Source organism: Gekko japonicus, unplaced genomic scaffold (genome assembly GCF_001447785.1).
Source record: "Gekko japonicus isolate JY-2015 unplaced genomic scaffold, Gekko_japonicus_V1.1 scaffold2942, whole genome shotgun sequence".
Classification (NCBI taxonomy): domain Eukaryota; kingdom Metazoa; phylum Chordata; class Lepidosauria; order Squamata; family Gekkonidae; genus Gekko; species Gekko japonicus.
In genome coordinates, this window is record NW_015160315.1 from 74415 (window position 1) to 94904 (window position 20490).

At 47.7% G+C, this 20490-nt stretch overlaps 1 protein-coding gene across 1 annotated transcript; it reads left to right on the forward strand.

Annotated features, from left to right (window-relative positions):
* Positions 1-15328: 15328 nt before the first annotated feature.
* LOC107115174 (oocyte zinc finger protein XlCOF6-like) lies at positions 15329-16435 on the forward strand (the record flags this gene model as incomplete). The annotated part of the gene is made up of 1 exon (XM_015416809.1): positions 15329-16435. A coding segment is annotated over exon 1 (1107 nt), but the record flags the coding sequence as incomplete, so codon positions are not given.
* Between the last annotated feature and the right edge of the window lie 4055 nt (positions 16436-20490).

Genomic DNA, 20490 nt, shown 5'->3' on the forward strand with positions numbered 1-20490 from the left:
GTCTCTGTTTCAAAGTGCTCTTTAATCGTTCGGGTGTTGCTGGAAATCACTTCGTCCCTCGGCAGGCCAGTTTTGCCCATACCGGCCTTGTTTTTTAGAGCGTATGGGTGGATTAGCGCTTTCTTTTTGCTAAAGGGGGATCGGCGGGAGCAGGAGCAGCAGAGTTATGCGGCCGCCATCTTTGGTAGCCTCGCCATGCCCCCCCTTCCCTACCCTATTTCTGATCCAACTGTGCCTGTTCAATAAAATCTACCTTTTTGTTTCAACTTTACTTCGTGTCAAGTGCTGTTTCAAAAGGGTTTTATAAGAGGGCTCCTGCTGAGTTACAACAAATTTCTGGCCTGGGCAAAAGCCAAATCATAGAATCATAGATTGTTAGGGCTGGAAGGGACCTTGCAGGTCATCTAGTCCAGCCCCCTGCACTCTGCAGAAGCAGAGCCGAAAGACAGCCCTACAACATACCCGAAAGATGGTCGTCCAGCCTCCACCTGAAAACGTCCAGTGAAGGGGCATCCACCACACCCCGAGGCAGTCTGTTTCACTGCTCAACCACTCTCACAGTTAGGACGTTTCTCCTGATATTTAGCCGGTAACGACTCCCTTGTAATTCCCACCCATTAAATCTAGTCTTGCAATAACGTATTTAACACTGGGTGGGACACCAAGAAACTTAGAAGTTTATAATCCAAACATGCTACTAGCAGGCTGCTCAGAGTCAGAGTGGTGAACAGGGTTGGCAAGGAAATCTGCCTCAGAAAAGAAGGAGCAGGCGTCCGTCATAGCAACCCTATGGCAACCATGTCAGCGAATGATCCCAGCTTTTCTCCCTTCCAAGATCTCAAAGCTTATCCCCCAACAACTTACTTCTAAGGAAACCTTCGCAGGATCCAGCTACCAGGGTTTCCCCAGCTGTTGCTTGTCTGAAGACCTTCCAGTCCTCGGTTGCAGTTCAAAAGCAAACACTGCCCCACCCCCACCCCAAAAAAGCCTTCCCTCTTTTGATGTGCTAAAAGGAATGACAGGACTGCCCATTGGAAGCAATGGGAGAGGCCTGAAGGCCCCCTGGAAATGATGGGAGCCAGGAAGGCCCATTGACTTGCATGGGCTCCATTGAAATACATTACAGCACAAAAAGAGTTGAACATAAAATTTGGAATGGATTTTCCATTAAGGTCTCTGCTAATCCCAGGGGCTGTCATTCCACCCTGGGTCCTGTCATTCCATTCCAAGAGCACATCTGCTACCCCCAGGGGCCGTTATTCCACCATGGGGGTTGTCATTCCAATCCCTGAACACAAAGCCTACCCTCAGCTACTGTTATTCCACTCTGGGGGGCCCCCCTGTAATTTCAGTCCCAGAACGCATCTGCTACTCCGAGGGACTGTCTTTCCACTCTGGGACCTGTCTATCGTCCCAGAACACTTCTGCTACATCTAGGGTCTTTCATTCCACTCTGGGGGCTGTAATTCTAGTTCCAGAATGCTTCTGCTACTTCCAGGGGCTGTCATTCCACTCTGGGGCCTGCCGTTCCAGTCCCTGAACACATCTGCTACCCCCGGGGGTTCCTAGGGTCTTTCATTCCATTCTGGGGGCTGTCATTCCAGTTGCAAAACACTTCTGCTTCTCCCAAGGGCTGTTATTCCATTCTGGAGGCTGACAAAAATTTCTGCTACTCGTAGGGGCTGTGATTTCAGTACCAGAACATACCTCTTACCACGGAAACATCTTCGACTCCCAGGAGTCTCATTCCACTCTGGGGGGGCCAGTCATTCCAGTCCCAGAACACTTCTGCTACTACCAGCGGCTGTCATTCCACTCTGGGGCCTGCCATTCCAGACCCCAGAATACTTCTGCTACTCCCAGGGGCTCTCATTCCAGGAACTGTCATTACACTCTAGGGGCTGCAATTTCAGTACCAGAACACTTCTGCTACCTCCAGGCAGAAATTCCCATCTGGGGTTTGCTATTCCAGTCCCTGATGGCTTCTGCTTCTCCCAGGGGCTTTCATTCCCCTCTGGGAGCTGTTATTCCAGTCCCAGAGCACATCTGCTTCTCCCAGGGGCTGTCATTTCAATCCTGGTGCTGTTATTCCAACCCCAAAACACATCTGCCACCCCTAGTGGCTGTCATTCCACTCTGGGGGGTGCCATTCCAGTCCCAGAGTAGTTTATTTGGGCCCAGAAACTTTAATGGAAAATCCATTCTGTATTTTCTTCACAACTCTCCTTGTGCTGTAATGTATTTCAATGGCACCCATGCAAGTTAATTGACATTCCTGGCTCTCCTTATTTCCAGTGGGCAATCCTGTCATTCCTTTTAGTACATTCCTTTCCCCTTCTGCAAACCCCCCCCCCCAATTCTCTCTAGCAAACAGCTCTGAGGGTTTAACTCTTTCAGTGCCACAAATGAAAAATGTTTCCCATCCTCTCCATGAGAAGGTTCAGCCAGGCTGCCTTCAGCCACCTCAGTGGGGCTACTCTGGAGTAACTCTACACAGGGCTGCGCTCCCAGAGTATCCAGTGCTGTTCAGCCATCTCAGAAAAAGATTTGGAATTGGGAGTAAGCAGTGAAGTGGCTAAATTTGCAGATGACACAAAGTTGTTCAGGGTGGTGAAAACCAGGGAGGATTGTGAGGCACGCCAAAGGGATCTGTCGAGGATGGGCGAGTGGGCGTCAACTTGGCAAATGGGGTTCAATGTGGCCAAGTGCAAAGTGATGCACATTGGAGCCAAAAATCCTAAATATAAATACACATTGATGGGGTCGGAACTGGCAGAGACTGACCAAGAGAGAGATCTTGGCGTCGAAGTAGATAACTCACTGAAAATGTCTAGACAGCGTGTGACTGCAATAAAAAAGGCCAACTCTATGATGGGGATTATTAGGAAGGGAACTGAAAACAAATCAGCCAATATCATAGTGCCCCTGTATAAATCAATGGTGCGACCTCATTTGGAATACTGTGTACAGTTCTGGTCGCCACACCTCAAAAAGGATATTATAGCTTTGGAAAAAGTGCAGAAAAGGGCAACTGGAATGATAAAAGGGTTGGAACACTTTCCCTATGAAGAAAGGTTAAAATGCTTGGGGCTCTTTAGCTTGGAGAAATGACGGCTGAGGGGTGACATGATCGAGGTTTACAAGATTATGTATGGGATAGAGCAGGTTGAGAAAGAGGTACTTTTCTCCCTTTCTCAAATACAAGAACTTGTGGACACTCCATGAAATTGCTGAGCAGTCAGGTTAGAACAGATAAAAGGAAGTACTTCTTCACCCAAAGAGTGATTAACACATGGAATTCACTGCCACAGGAGGGGGTGGCGGCTACAAGCATGGACGGTTTCAAGAGGGAATTGGATAAACATATGGAGCAGAGGTCCATCAGTGGCTATTAGCCACAAGGTATAGATAGGAACTCTTGGTCTGGGGCAAGTGATGGCTCTGTATTCTTGGTGCTTGGGGGGGGGGTCAATAGTGAGAGGGCTCCTAGTGTCCAGGCCCCACTGGTGGACCTCCTCATGGCACCTGGTGTTTTTGGCCACTGTGTGACACAGAGTGTTGGATTGGATGGGCCATTTGCCTGATTCAGCATTGGCTTCTCTTATGTTCTTGAAAAGTATTCACATGGCCTTCACCTGTATTGCAGATCATAATGCAACATCACACATTCACATGTCTCATTAATATGGAACGTAGTCTTAGAAAGCAGAATGGACCTCTATCTGGGCTACTTCTCCATTTCGTTCCCAAATGATAGATGTGTGATTACACTCATTTAAATTACTTTCACACTAGTATCTGACTCCTCAAAAACTGGCTCACACTTCCTTCAAATTTAGTCCTAAGTGCTGGAAAAACTGTGGTAACTTAGGGAACCCTTTCTGGGACTCTGTCTTAACAAAAATCAAATCCTTTGTGAATATCAATCTTACCCTTACGCCGGATCATTTACTGGGGTGCTATGACAAGCTCCTATATCATCAAAGAAAGAGTCTCATTACTACTTTATGCAGCTAGAAACACTATTGCATTAACCTGGAAATCACAGTCTCCTACTCTCTCACAATGGCATCAAAAGTTATGGAACTTGTATATTATGGCGAAACACACTGACCATTTAGACGAAACTCTCTCTGGCTTCCTGTACTTGAATATCTGTTGTCTCAAGATGAAATCCCTCAAAGAGTTGTTGATCTTGGAATAGGAGAAATCTTGAGGATTGTTTATTATGTGCTCAGCTGTTTTTTTAATTGCATATCGAGTTTTAATATTTATGGTTAGTCTGTTCAGTGGACTGTTAATATATTACCGGCCACATGACCACAGAAACATCTTCAGACAGCGCTGGTTCTTCGGCTTGGAATCTGACCCCTAGAGTCAGATTTGACTGACTTTTGAGCAAGGGAAACCTTTTTTATGGAGGGAACACTCTATAAACACTCTGTCTGGGGCGGTGATGATCTGTATTGTTGGTGCTGGGGGGGGGGAGAGTGGGAGGGCTTCTGGAGTTCTGGCCCCGCTGGTGGACCTCCTGACAGCCCCTGGGTTTTGGCTACTTTGTGACACAGAGTGGGTGCATTCAGACGGGCATTTAAGCCGGCTCCAGTTGGAACCGGAGCAGTTTGATCCGGAAGAAACGTGATCACACTCACCTCCTGACTGTGCAGCACATCGCGATATGCCTGTTCACACTATCGACACGCAGCAGCGTGCGTCGGCAGTTTAAAATTATTATTTTTTTGCACATGCGCATAGGCAGCCATCCACAGAGTTGAGATCTTCGTGCAGGCGCAGAACACCCCGTCCCGAAAAGCGTGCCCTGGAGCGAAAACGTCCCTTTAAACTTTTACAGAGAAAAGGGCTTCCGTGAGGTCCCGGACTTGTCCGCAGTCTAAAACTAAGCATCTTTTTTAAAAAACAAAAACAAAAAACAAACCCCGGGCGGAAGCTTCGCCCAAGCGCACATCGAGGAGGCTTTAAAAAAAAATGGCGGCCGAAAAGCGGAAGCCTCGGGTTTCTGAACAGAAGTGGCTAGACACCAGCTGAGAGTGATCAGACAGGGATAATGTGGCTGGAACCGGCACACTCAGGATACAACCACTTGGGGTGTTCCGTCTAAGCTGTGGAGTCCTGTGAGCCAAAATTCTACTTTGTGAGCTACTGGCATTAAAGTTGTGAGCGAGCGATTTGGCTGCTGCATACATTAGTTTGCTCTGGAGCCATCCGTCCTGAGCGAGGACAAAAATGGGTGAGCTAGCTCACACTAACTCAGCTTAGAGGGAACACTGCTTGGGGACCTAGTAGCCGAATACAACGGCTTAAAGCTGTTTGCAACGGTTAGGGACGGAAGGCAGATGTTCGCCCTGTGATCGCCCCGTAAGTACACCGATTCCAACCGGCATCTATACTGGCATAAATGCCCCGTCTGAAGTATTGGGCTGGATGGGCCATTGGCCTGATCCAGCATGGCTTCTCTTATGTTCTTATGTCTATTTCCTCCTATTTTATTTTATAGATTATATCTCTCTGTCGAATAGGACTGGGTTTTGTATTTGTATTCAATGTTCCCTCTAAGCTGTGGAGTCCTGTGAGCAAAAATTCAACTTTGTGAGCTACCATCATTAAAGTTGTGAGCAGGCGGGTGATTTGGCTACTGCATAAATTAGTTTGCCCTGGACTGGAGCCATCCCTTCCTGAGCGAAGACAAAAATGTGTGAGCTGGAGGGTGAAAAACTGTGAGCTGGCTCACACTAACTCAGCTTAGAGGGAACACTGTATTGTTGCTTGTTAAATCTCAATAAAATGCAAGAAGAAGAAGAAAGAAGGAAGAAGAAAGAAGGAGGAGGAGGAGGAGGAGGAGGAGGAGGAGGCTCAGACACAATCCCGGATTCAACCACACTCGACTCAGAGCAAAGTCCACCGCTCAGACCTACAGCTCACCCTCCGCCCCCTGTCTTCGGAGCTCCTTTTGCAACCCTGCACTCCCTGTCTCTGCCCCCCCACACCGCTGCCACAGGGACCCCCCTTTGCACTTCCAGCTCACCCGATCCTACAGTCTGGGGCTGCTGCAGGGGTGGGGGGAGAGAGAGAGAAGCTCAGGCGGGAAGGGAAGCGATCGCCCCACCGCCTCCCTCCCCGCCGCCCCCTTGAGCCCCCCCTTCCAAGAACCAGAGAGGGCGGGGAAGGAAAGAAGGAAGGGAGGAGGGGGGGGAGTCTTGGAGGGCGCGGCACCTTCCTGTCTGAGGCTGAGCCCCCCCCCCCACTGCCAACCCTGCAAGTTTCCCTTTGCCAGAAGCTGGACTTCGATGCCCGCTGCAAAGCCAAGGAGGTGAAAAGGCATCGAACTGGGGCGGGTCCAGTTCGTCAGCGAGGGGGGGAGGAAACGGCTGGGCTTGGCTTGAAGGAAGAAGAGCCATTGCAAGGGGGGGGGTGGGGGGAGGCCGGGGAAAGCCCCCCCTCTCCCAAAAGGCCCGCAGCCGCCCACGACCTCGGATTGTGTGTGGGGGGGTCCTCCTTCGCTCCTCTCTGCCAAGCCCGGAGGGTCCGTGCAGCGCTTCCCTTCTGGGCGGAGAGCGCAGACGCCTTCCCTGTGCCAGTTTGGTGTGGTGGTTAAGTGCAGCGGACTCTAATCTGGGACAACCGGGTTTGATTCCCAACTCCTGCACTTGCACCTGGCAGCTGGCTGGATGACCTTGGGTAAGTCACAAGCTCTGGCACAGCCCTCCTTGAAAAAGAGCAGTTTGTGTTAGAGTTCTCTCAGCCCCACCCACCTCACAGGGTGTCTGTTGTGGGGAGGGGAAGGGAAAGGAGTTTGTAAGCCGCTCTGAGGCACCTTTGGGTAGTGAAGGGCGGGGTATAAATCCAATCTCCTCCTCCTCCTCCTCCTCCTCTTCCTTCTTCTTCCTTCTTCTTTCTTCTTCGCACTGAACTGGGGCTCCTTTCCAGGGCGGGAAGCAACGTTCCCTCTAGGCTGCGGTGTCTTGCCAGCAACAATTCCGCATTCAGAGCTACGCTACCGGGCATTAAAGTGGTGAGCAAGAAATTTGGCCGCTGCATAAATTAGTTTGCTCCAGAGCAGTGTTTCCTCTGAGTTAGTGCGAGCAAGCTCACAGATTTTTAGCCTCCGGCTCGCACGGCTCAGGAAGGAGGGCTCCAGAGCAAACTAATGTATGCAGTAGCCAAATCTCCTGCTCACCACTTTTAATGCCAGCAGCTCACAAAGTAGAATTTTTGCTCACAAGACTCCACAGCTTAGAGGGAGCATTGCTCCGGAGCCCATCCCTTCCTGAGCCGAGACAAAAATGTGCGAGCCGGAGGCTAAAAATCTGTGAGCTGGCTCACACTAACTCAGCTTAGAGGGAACGCTGGGAAAGGAAGGGGGCCCTTCTCACTTCCTAGAAATAGCTGGGTTTGTAAGATCAGAGGACCTGAAGAATTGGTTATGAAAGGACGACAGCACTATCCGGAACTTATGTTGATGCGTTATGCTGGTTTATGGAACCCCATCTTGAGCACCGGCACTTTGTTTGTGATTGATTGTTTTATTCTGTTTTTAGCTGTTGAACCATGGCACATGCCTCTTTGTTAGCCGCCCTGAGCCCGTTTGGGGAGGGCGGGATATAAATTAAATAAATAAATAATAAATAAATAAGAGAACAGTTACATCACACACGTGGTCTACAAGCCTCAAGAAGTGCTTTTGTTCTGATCCACCAGGGCAATCCTTGTGTGTCTCCTGAGCAAATGAACGTTTATAATCTTCAGTGGTGTATCTCCATTCTCTTTTATTTTCTATTGTGGGCAGAACGTCAGCGATTAGGCGCACCGATCCTGGTCTTCAGCCCATATTCCAGACTCTGTAAATATCTGGATTGATCAGTAACTCTGATCAACAGGACATAGCTTTAAGTCCGATGACCTTTGATCATCCGTAGTGCCTGTGGAGCTAGCTTGTTAATCATTGTACCAATGTAAGCACCCTTAAGACAAATCCCCCTGAAAGTGATTGTTTTCCTCTGGTTTTCTGTATGTGATCTCAACCCCAGCGCATGGTGGGAGGGGGGGAGGCAGAATGTGGATAAAATAAACGCTTGCTGCCTTGAGAGGCAGACTGATTTCTCTACCCTTGAGAGAGTTGTCTCGCGTGATTCTTCATTCTATGTGACTATCTGTGTGTCTCCTGCCCCCCACAGAGAAGCCTCCCTTCATAGCCAAGTGACTGAAGGCATCCTTACGTAGTCAGAGGAGACCCAAGAGAAGGGGGAGGAGATGGAAGAGCAGGACCCAGAAGGACCTGGAACTGGCAAGACAGCAACGAAAGGCCCCCATCCCACCCAGGCTGGGAGTGATGTTGAATCCTGGGAAAGGCCGGTGCCAGATACCCGTCATCAGCTCACTGCAACCTCAGATGACCATTGCCAGCGCTTCCGGCAATTCCGCTACCATGAGGCCGATGGGCCCCGAGAGGTCTGCAGCCAGCTCCATGGACTTTGCAGCCACTGGCTGAAGCCGGAGAGGCACACCAAGAAGCAGATGCTGGACCTGGTGATCCTGGAGCAGTTCCTGACCATCCTGCCCCAGGAAATGCAGGGCTGGGTCAGAGGGTGTGGGCCGGAGACCAGTTCCCAGGCGGTGGCCCTGGCCGAAGGCTTCCTCCTGAGTCAGGCAGAGGAGAAGAGACAGGCAGAACAGGTGAGGGGAGATTCCCTCCAGATATGTCCAATTCAAACAATGATATCTGGTCTTATCCTAAAGGTTCTCGCCAGACATCTGTCCAAGTCTTAATCATCCAAATGGGAGATTTAACGGCCTCCTTAAATGCCTTTTCTAGTAGAGAATTTCTGATCCCTACAGATAACTCACCAGGTCTGCTGATGGAAGGGTGCAGAGTCTGGGAGTGGGGCGGGATCCATTCCTGGGTCTCTTTTCCATTCCACCTCTTACCCCTCTCCCTCACTGCTGTTTCAGATGTGGGCCCCATCCGAGAAGAAAGAAGCTACATTCCCTGAGGCAGAAGGAGCTTCCTTGGAGCAAGGGCAGAGGGCGCAGGCCCAGGAGCGTGCCCGAGATGCCCTCTCCTGTGGTAAGGACTTATCGTGCCTGGATGCGATTGGGGCACATTGTGAATTTGATGGGTAGAGAGTTCAGGTCAGGAAAAAACAAAATTAATACTTCTTCACACAACGCAGAGTTAATTTGTGGCACTCGATGTCCATGAACTGTGATGCCTCTAAAAGGAGATCAGACAAATTCATGGAGGGCAATTCCTCCCCTTAGTTTAAATGTTCACATCTCACCTTCCTTCCAAAAGAGGAATTCAATGTGGCTCAAAGGAGAAAAGGTAGACAAACTTTGGCAGACCTCTTCGGCCTGGTGAATAAACGGCACCTCTACCTTTTGGGGATGCAGAGCTCTGAAAAGCCCGTTCCTAGGGGCCAATAGTGATGGGGAAATTTGGCTTCTGTGCCCATGCTGAAAGGGGCACCCGGTACGCTGCTGTGGGAAACAGGATGGAGTAGGGATGGTCAACTATGTGTGGCTCGGCACCCCAGGAGCTATGGGGAGCAGTGTTCCCTCTAGGCTGGGTTAGTGTGAGTTAGCTCACAGTTTTTTAGCCTCCGGCTCACACATTTTTGTCTTAGCCCAGGAAGGATGTCTCCAGAGCAAACAAAGTTATGCAGTTGCCAAATCGCTCGCTCACAACTTTAATGCCAGTAGCTCACTGGGCCAGTGGCTCAGTAGAGAGCCAGTTGGGTGTCGTGGTTAAGCGCGCGGACTCTAATCTGGGAGAACCGGGTTTGATTCCCCACTCCTCCACTTGCACCTGCTGGATGACCTTGGGTCAGTCACAAGCTCTGGCACAGCCGTACCTAAAAGAGCAGTTTGTGTCAGAGTTCTCTCAGCCCCACCCACCTCACAGGGTGTCTGTTGTGAGGTTGTTGTTGTTCAGTCGCACAGTCGAGTCCGACTCTTCGCAACCCCATGGACAAGATCACGCCAGGCCCTCCTGTCTTCCACCGTCCTCCGAAGCCCGCTCAATTTCATGTTCGTTGCATCCATGACACTGTCCAACCATCTCATCCTTTGTGGGGAGGGGAAGGGAAAAGAGTTTGTAAGCCGCTCTGAGACTCCAAGTGAAGGGCGGAGTATAAATCCAATCTCTTCTTCTTCTTCTTCACAAAGTAGAATTTGTGCTCACAAGACTCCACAGCTTAGAGGGAGCGTTGACGGGGGGGGGGGGGCTTGGGGTAAATGGGCTGTCATGATGATGTTGCGTCTGGCTGGAAACCTGTTTCTGCCAAGAGATACTCTGAAAATGCATTCACATGACCCTTTAGACTCCAGGTGCTCTCCAGCCTCACCTGGGCCGAACGTGATGTTGACGGATCGTGCAATGTCATCTCCCCCCCCCCCTTTCCCTCCTCCCAGGCCAGGCACAGGTCTCACGGGAGTCTGAAATACGCTGGCAACATTTATAACCCCTGAGGCTCATCGGTACCAGCAATGTCCCCTCTAAGCTGTGGAGTCTTGTGAGCAAAAATCCTACTCTGTGAGCCACTGGCATTAAAGTTGTGAGCGAGCGATTTGGCTCCTGCATAGATTAGTCTGCTCTGGAGCTGTCCTTCCTGGGCGAAGACAAAAATGTGTGAGCCGGAGGCTAAAGAACTGTGAGCTAGCTCACACTAACTCAGCTTAGAGGGAACAGTGGGTACCAAGTGCTTCTCTTCTGCCTCTCCCAGAATTTAGTCAAAAGTGTTGAGAGTACACAGGGGGAAGGTTTCACAACCACCGGGGAAAGGGGGTGCATTAACCAGGGAACGAGCAAGCAAACACCCTTCCTCTGTCTCAGGAACAGGCAGTGAAGAGATGCTGTCGAGCCATCGTCTTTCCAGAGGTGTGGAAACGGCTGCTGCCCCTCCAGTCCAGGTAAGGGAGAGGAGTGGGGGAGGACAGCCCGGGTCCCTCCTCTCTTTCTCGGGGGGGGGGGGCTTTTGCTCCTGCAGTTTCAACAAGGGCTCCAGGGGCAAGAGATCCTCTGAATGCCGTCCCCTTTACCCGCACCAAGCCGTACGTCCTGTACCCTCCCGGACGACTCCCTTCCAGTGTGTGATCTCTGACAAGGGAATCTGCTCTTTCCTTCCAGTGTCCCTTCTCCTTCGAGGAGGTGGCCGTGTATTTCACCGTGGCCGAGTGGGCCCTGCTGGATCCGGGACAAAGAGCTCTCTACCGGGAAGTCATGCGGGAGAACTATGGGAATGTGGCCTCTCTGGGTAAGGGTGCCAAAGGTGCACATTGCTGCCACTGTGATGAGGCATGAATCGAAATACTCAGGGCTATTTTGGGGCAGGAACGCACAGGAACGGAGTTCTGGCTGGCTCCCGAGTTGGCCACGCCCAGCAGGAACTCATTAGCATAATAGGCCACACCCAACATCAGAAACTCATTAGGATTGGCTACGTTAGCGGTGTGTGGCCTAACATGCAAAGGAGTTCCTGCTACAAGAAAAGCCCTGGGTTTTGACAACAAACAGGGTAAGCAGAATAAGAAGCAAAAGGTGGGTGTGGCTGGATGAGCACACATCTGGTAACATGGGGGTGCGGCCTAATAGGCTAATGAGCTGTGTTGTCAGGGGTGTGGCCTAATATGCTTATGAGTTTCTGCTGTTGGGTGTGGTCTATTATGCTAATGAGTTCCTGCTGGACTTTTTCTACAAAAATAGCCCTGGAAACTCTGAATAGCAATACACCGTTTTGAGGTCTGTCCTTCTACTTGGGGATAGAATCACAGAATCACAGAGTTGGGAGGGGTCCTAGAGGCCATTTAGTCCGACCCCCTGCTCAATGCAGGATCAGCCTAGAGCATCCCTGACAAGGGTTTTTCCAGCTGCAGCTTAAGGACGGCCAGTGAGGGGGAGCTCACCACCTCCCGTGGCAACTGATGCCACTGCTGAACAGCTCTTACTATCGAAAAGTTTCCCCTAATGTCCAGCCAGTACCTTCCTGCCCTTAATTTACCTCCCTTATCGTGAGTCCTCTCCTCTGCTGCCAACAGGAACGGCTCCCTGCCCTCCTCTAAGTGACAGCCCTTCAGATACTTAAAGAGAGCCATCATTCCCCCCCTCAACCTCCTCTTCGCCACACTGAACATTCCCAAGTCCCTCAGCCTTTCCTCACAGGGCTTCTTGGTCTCCAGGCCCCCAGTCATCCTCGTCGCTCTCCTCTGCACCCGCTCCATTCTGTCCACATCCTTTTTGAAGTGAGGCCTCCAGAACTGCACACTGTACTCCAGGTGCGGCCTGACCAATGCGGTGTACAGCGGGGCTATGACATCGTGCGATTGGGATGCTATGCCTCTGTTGATACACCCCAAGATCGCATTTGCCCTTTTTGTCGCTGCATCACGCTGGCTGCTCATGTTTAATTTATGGCCCACCTGTACCCTAAGATCTGGTTCACAAACACTGCAACCGGGGATCCTGCTGAGGTGCACCACCATGAGCTAGCTCACCCGTTTTCAAATTGTACCACAGTGATTCCCCCCCCCCCAGCGCAGGGCCCCAAAGAATACCATCTGCTAAAGATGCTGGGTTGCTGTGGCTTCTGCCTGGGTTCCGAGTGGACTGACGTCTTTCTCTCTCTCTTCCTGTCCCCTCCCACCCCCGTGCTTGCCCATAGGCTTTCCTGGAGCAGAAGGATGTGTGCGACTGGAATAAAAAAAGGCCAATGCTATGCTGGGGATTATTAGGAAGGGTATTGAAAAACAGATCAGCCAATATCATAATGCCCCTATATAAATCAATGGTGCGACCTCATTTGGAATACTGTGTGCAGTTCTGGTCACCACACCTTAAAAAGGATATTATAGCTTTGGGGAAAGTGCAGAAAAGGGCAACTCGAATGATAAAAGGGTTGGAACACTTTCCCTATGAGGAAAGGTTAAAGCGCTTAGGGCTCTTTAGCTTGGAGAAAAGACGACTGAGGGGTGACATGATTGAGGTTTATAAGATTATGCATGGGATAGAGCAGGTAGAGAAAGAGGTACTTTTCTCCCTTTCTCACAATACAAGAACTCATGGGCACTCCATGAAACTGCTGAGCGGTCGGGTTAGAACGGATAAATGGAAGTACTTCTTCACCCAAAGAGTGATTAACACATGGAATTCACTGCCACAGGAAGTGGTGGGTGCTACAAGCATGGACGGCTTCAAAAGGGAATTAGATAAGCATATGGAGCAGAGGTCCATCAGTGGCTATTAGCCACAAGGTATAGATAGGGACTCTGGGGCAAGTGATGCTCTGTCTTCTTGGTGCTTGGGGGGGGGGTCAACAGTGGGAGGGCTTCTAATGTCCTAGCCCCACTGGTGGACCTCCTGATGGCACTGGTATTTCTGGCCACTGTGTGACACAGAGTGTTGGACTAGATGGGCCTTTGGCCTGATCCAACATTGGCATCTCTTATGTTCTTATGTTCTTATGTCTTCTTGGTGCGGGGGGAGGGGGGCAACAGTGGGAGGGCTTCTAATGTCCACTGCTGGACCTCCTGATGGCACCTGGTGTTTTTGGCCACTGTGTGACAGAGTGTTGGACTGGATGGGCCTTTGGCCTGATCCAACATTGGCGTCTCTTATGTTCTTATGTAATTGAAGGGCTGTCATATAGAGGATGGTGTGGAGTTGTTTTCTGTTGCCCCAGAAGGTTGGACCAGAACCTATAGGTTGAAATTATATCTGAAGAGTTTTCGGCTGAACATGAGGAAGAACTTCCTGACAGTTAGAGCCATTTCTCAATGGAACAGGCTTCCTCAGGAGGTGGTGGGCTCTCCTTTTTTGGACATTTTTAAACAGAGGCTAGATGGCCATCTGACAGCAATGCTGATTTTGTGACTTAGGTAAACACAGAAAACACCGTGTTGAAATAATAAACACAATATTCACATGCACTTATAGCTAAATATATTTGATGTATATACACATCTAGTGTATTGTAAACACTTCCAAACTACTACATCAACATTTCAAACACTTTCAAACTAAATTATATAACACAAAGAGTCCATAATCGCAGAAACCCACTCCAGTATAAACTGTCTTCTTCCTGATGGATGATAGATACCAATGTACAGTTACATGCACTGAACAATGCGGCAACCTATTGTGCATTTCCCAAGTGATGTTCCATCAGGTAAAGCTAGCAGGCAGCTTGTATTTCTCACTGTGATGATTCAGCTTAGCCAGCAAGCCTAGTAGATGTATCTTCCCATGAGGTGATTCAGCTAGCAAGCAAGCCTAGCAACACGCCTCCCGGGCATACCTGCGTGTTTCGAACAAATCTTCTTCCGGCATATAAATTTTCCTGGAACCACAGCTGTTGAATTTACCCATGCATAAGTCAGATAATGTAAAAATGGCTGTTCCGGAGACTTTGCTCTGAGTCGAGGGTGGGGGTTTGTTCAGGGGGTTGGAGGTCCCTTCCAACTCTATGATTCTGTATAAAAATGATCTCTCTCTCTCTCTCTCTCTCTCTCTCTCTCTCTCTCTCTCTCTGTGTGTGTGTGTGTGTGTGTGTGTGTGTGTGTGTGTGAAAGAAGCCAGATGTATAAGAGAGACTACAGTGGAGGCAGACACTGGCCTCGCATCCAAAGAAAGGCTAGAGAGTTCCTCAGGAGTATCCCAAGAACATATTTCCTTCCCAAATGAACTGGCTGAGAGTGAGTATCCATCACGGTTACGTCAAGGTAGCAAGCAAGGAGTAGCCATCCAAGATTTCTGATTCACTTCTGAGGAACATTTGGTTTGCTACAATCATATAGCCTGCTAGTAAGAAGGGACCAAGGCCTTCTGGGTTCCTGAAATATGGAGTCTCCAAAACTCCTTCTGGGCAAGAGCTCAGTTGTGGCTCTTTAGGGGGTGAGGTATCCTTAAATTCTAGATATTCTGGGGAAAGGTGGAGGGGTGGGTAAGATCAGCACTTTAGAATGGTTGCATAGTTTTAATTTGTTTTTAACTTTTAAACCGCCCTGAACCTGCCTTTCAATCCAATAAAATAAATAAAGTGCTGTCAGTTCTTTCCGATTGCAGTCCCATAGATGCCTTTGGGCCCTACCAGCCCTTCCAGTTGCTAAGATAATCTCTCTGTTTCTTCCAGCAGAGGATGGTCAGAGGATTGAGGAGGGTGAGGAAATCCCTCAGCTAATGCCAGATGGAGTTAAAAATGAAGACCTGAAAGAAAACGATAGAAATCGAGGCAGATCTAAGAGAAAGAAAGGGGGCCATATGAATGAGAAGCAAGGTGGAAGAAAGTGTAAAGTACATTTTCCAAATCACAGGATAATGAAGGCAACTAAATCCATTCAGTGTAGAAAGTACTTCAGAAATACTTCAGAAATCAATCACAGCTGCTTGTGTATCAAAGAATACACAGAGGGGATAAACCTTTTGCATGCTCATAGTACAGAAAGAAATTCAGTCAGAGTTGCACTGTTTGATGACACCAAAGATACCCACACATGGGAGAAACCTTTTGAATGTTCCGAGTGTGGAAAGAGATTCGGTGAGAGTCGCACTCTTCAGAAGCACCAAAGAACCCACACAGGGGAGAAACCTTTTGAATGTTCCGAGTGTGGAAAGAAATTCAGTGAGAGTGGCAGTCTTCGAAACCATCAGAGAACCCACACAGGGGAGAAACCTTTTGAATGCTCAGAGTGTGGAAAGAGATTCAGTGAGAGTGGCGCTCTTCAAAAGCATCAGAGAACCCACACAGGGGAGAAACCTTTTGAATGCTCAGAGTGTGGAAAGAGTTTCAGTGAGAGTGGCGCTCTTCAGAAGCATCAGAGAACCCACACAGGGGAGAAACCATTTGAATGCTCAGAGTGTGGAAAGAGTTTCAGTGAGAGTGGCGCTCTAGGGGAGAAACCTTTTGAATGCTCAGAGTGTGGAAAGAGATTCAGTGATAGTGGCAGTCTTCGAAACCATCAGAGAACCCACACAGGGGAGAAACCTTTTGAGTGCTCAGAGTGTGGAAGGAGATTCCGTGAGAGTGGCCATCTTCAACAGCATCAGAGAACCCACACAGGGGAGAAACCTTTTGAATGCTCAGAGTGTGGAAAGAAATTCAGTCGGAGTGGCCATCTTCAAGATCATCGAAAAACCCACACAGGGGAGAAACCTTTTGAGTGCTCAGAGTGTGGAAAGAGATTCAGTCGGAGTGGCCATCTTCGAAACCATCAGAGAACCCACACAGGGGAGAAACCTTTTGAATGCTCAGAGTGTGGAAAGAGATTCAGTTGGAATGACACTCTTCAAAAGCATCAGAGAACCCACACAGGGGAGAAACCTTTTGAGTGCTCAGAGTGTGGAAAGAGATTCAGTGAGAGTGGCAGTCTTCGAAACCATCAGAGAACCCACACAGGGGAGAAACCTTTTGAATGCTCAGAGTGTGGAAAGAGATTCCGTCAGAGTGGCCATCTTCAACAGCATCTGACAACCCATACGGGAGAAACCCTTTGAATGCTCAGTGCATGGAAAGTTATTCAGTTTGAGTTTCCATCCTTAACGGGACCTATGAACCCACATGGAAGAAACATTTTGAGTGCTCAGTATGTAAAGAGATTGGGTAACTGTGGCAGTCCTCAATGGCATTAGAGAACCCACATGCTCAGAGTGTAGAGTTTCACTCAGAATAGAGATAGATCAAACAGGTAGTCATGGTAGTCTTGAGGAACAGATCCGATTTTCATGTTCTTCAGAAATCCATACAAGAGTGAAACATTCCTATAAGCTGGTTCTGAATAGGGTCTTCTTCAGACACCCAGGTTTTGGAGGTTCAGAAAGGCTCAGAAAGTAGTTACACAAAGCCCCCCCCCTTTTTAGTGGTTGCCCCCCTCTGTGAAACTTGCTACTTCAGGTTATCTACCGATCTAACTCTTTCTTTTTTTTGTTTTGTTAACTTTATTTATTTGATTTTATAAGCCTATATCATATACAAACACAAGATCATTAACTTCATTATATACATACACACTCCTTGTACAACACATTTTCCTAGCAACACAGAGAAACTTGTCCATCACATCCTTACTAAATGATATCTTTCCTTTTCTCCTCATAACATTCACTTTTTAATACCTGTGCACTTGTACTTCTAAATCTTACTAAGGATTTTGCTCCTACAGAGCTATACCAAGATTCTTGTCTGTATTGTAAAAACTTTCTCATTTGTACAATATCTCCTCTCCTATCTCCTATGACTTGCCATTTCTTTGTATTTAGTATAGGGTTTAAATTCCTATTAAACATTTTAATCTTTTCTATTTTTGCTTTTTACCTTATTATTTTCTTCTTGTCCCCCCCCCTTAATTCAATCTTGTCCTGACCTCCCTCACTGCTCACAGTTACCAAGGATAATTTTCACCATCTTACATCACAACCAAACTATTCTCTTTTACCAATGACAGATTTAGACCTACATCTACCACAACCAGATCTTGCCTACTTAAACATTATACACCTTCAAAAATAATCCTAATCATCCCCTTCATCTTTCATCTTATAAGTCATAATTTATACCTCCACAATTTTACAACCTTAACCATAGCTAAAACATCATATATTCATAATTAAATATACCACCAAATCAATTACCAAATTAATATCAAATTATTCATACCTTTAACATCAACCATCTCAAATCACTCTTTTATATTAACTTTGTCCCCCCACTAATTTATCATTCCATCATATTTTAAATATAATTAATTCCCTTTAACTATTCCCATTATAAATAATTCATTTAATGGCCATTCATTAAAATAAATATACTCAATTTTACCTTACACACCCCTTACACACCATTACCCTAATACTCTCTTAACTTAATTAATTTTCTTTAAAACACACCGCCTAATACACCACACCACAGACTTTCCACAAAGTAGAAAAAAAAGCTTAACAATACATTAATTCAGTTATAAATACTTTAAATATTCCCCTTATAGCTACTTCATTTTATGACTACTCATTAAGAATAATATAACAATTATACCTTGCACATACCATACACATCATCACTCTAATATTCTCTTAAGTAAATTAATTTTAATCTACCACATTAAAATTATACAGATAGTCCTACCATTACAATACTTCAATTCATTAGTAAATAAATTTTTGGTCAGTTTCCATTTTAAGCTTATAACCGAAACAAATCCTCCCTGCTTCATATAACTTGTTTTTCTTTTTGAGCATTTGAAGCCTATTTTTCAACATCAACATGTCTCTATGTCTGCGCTCTTTCAACGTGCTTTGCCTTCCGTATCTCCTCTCTCTGTCCTTCAGTCCTTCTGCTTTCCAGGGTGTATTGTCTTTTTAAAACTTCCACGCCTTTCTCCTTCTTCTGATCTTATTTCTTTCCTTCTTTCGTGCAGCTTTTAGACCTTGACTATCTTCTTTTGACCGCCCCACCTTGCCGTCACACTGATTTCCCCCAGAGTCTAGTATGTCCCTTTTCAAACCTTCGGCTTTCACACAGTCACCCAACTTGTCTTCCTTGCCAATATCTTTATCCTCTACTTCTTCCTCCTCTGGTTTCTCTAGGTCCTTCTTCCCTGCACAATGTTCCTGCTTTTCTTTTCCCTCTATTTCTGGTTGTATATTATATTTTTTTCTTATATCTGTGCAGGCTTCTTCGCAGCCTCTTATCACAGCCTCTTTCATCATTCTGAAGAACTGCTCCCAATCCACCTCCTCATTCTCCATATCTTCCTCACAGTCCTCCTCTTCTCTCACTGAACATTCCCCTTTGGGCCAATTCTTTTGGGCTTGCAAAAAACCAACCATCTCTAAGCCTTTCATCCTGTCTGCCATCTCAATGCTCTTCAAATCTTTTTCTTCCCCCACCATTTTTTAACTTACAATTTAGTCCTGTACAAATCCCGGCCGTTTTACTTCACCTTTTTAGACTCCGTTTCTTTTGGGGGACTTCATTTCTCCTTAGACTCTCCGTTGACACTTCATCTTTAGCCTTCTGTGTTGCTTCCATAACTCCCAAACACCATTTAAAAACCGGCTGGCAGCGTCTTCCAGAACATGGCGGCCATGTTCTTTCCCGGTCTTCTGCCCGGCTTCGGGGCTCTCCTGGTCACACACCCCCTGCTTGCCGAATGCGGGAGGGGCCAGAAAGCGCCCCCTGCTCCAGCCCTCCCCCCAAGAGGGCTGGTCGAGCTCCCCCGATAAACAGGGGGCTCAAAAAAGGCAAAAACGGGACAGGCGGCTCGGAGCTCGCCGAGAGTCCGCCCGTCGACGCGCCGCACCCGGAAGTGAATCCTGATCTAACTCTTTCTGACATCTACAAAACTGGGGGAAACATTTCCTTTCCGAAATCCTGTGAGGAAATAGGCAAGGTGAGGGCAACAGACATCTACAGCCTCTCTACTTCTGGTATAAACATAGTGTGACCAGCTGGCATCTTTAATTCATGAACATTTTCAGATGACAAGCAGTTCTAGAGAGTCATCCCACAACTCTAATATCTCCCCAGTCCAGCCTAATGTGAGCTTTTTTGTGTGTCATCACCTTGAAGCCCCAAAATCTCTGGCAATACGATTCTTTTGGGTTGAAAGGAAAACCTTGTGTCCCCCATCCCAACAACACAGTAATTTCTAAGGGGTTAGCCCCCCCCCAATATCATCCAGTACTGTGGAAATGGGCTAGTGTCTGTGCAGTTGGCAGGGGAACCTTGTGGAACACAAATTCCCCAATCCCAATTGTCCTCCCCACCCACCCCCAGATTGTCCCAAAGAGAATCAAGGAGGAGAAGATCCCCTCTTCCTGCTCTGACTCTCCCCCCGCCCATCAACTCCATGAGCCAGAAATGACCTGGAGTAATCTCTGGGCCAAAGCTTAATCCCAATCTCTGACTCCTCAGAGGCCCCCTTGAATTCTTCCTTGGAGAGTGTGTCTTTATTCAGCAAGCTGAAAAATTTCATCTCACTAATTTAGAGATGTATCTGCATTCGGACTGCTAACAGGCCTGAAAGGGGAGGGGGAATCCTGCCTGTTTCCCAGAGGATTAGTGTGTGGAAATGGGCATCTGAAGAGATAAATAACATCCCATAAAGTTTCTGTTAAAGGGAGAGAACTTTTTCCCTTGAGATAGTTGGCAACCCTAGATTAAGTATTTCTTTATGAATCAGAGAAAACGAAATTCAGCTAAGGAAGGGTCATATCTCATTAAAGAGATTATTATTTGTATCACGTATGTATCTTATGAGATCCATCTCATTTCCCCCTCCCCCTCTATTTCATATTTCCCTTTCCTGAAAGACCCCATAGTGCCTCCTCGTAGCAACAAGCTTACATATCATATTTTCTCATACTACAGCAAACATTCATCAGCGTAGTAATATCAGGCACTAGTCCTAACCGCAATTGCTTCTCAATGCTAGAATGCCTTGGCACGACATCATTCAAGGGAAGAAATAAGATATGTAGGCTTT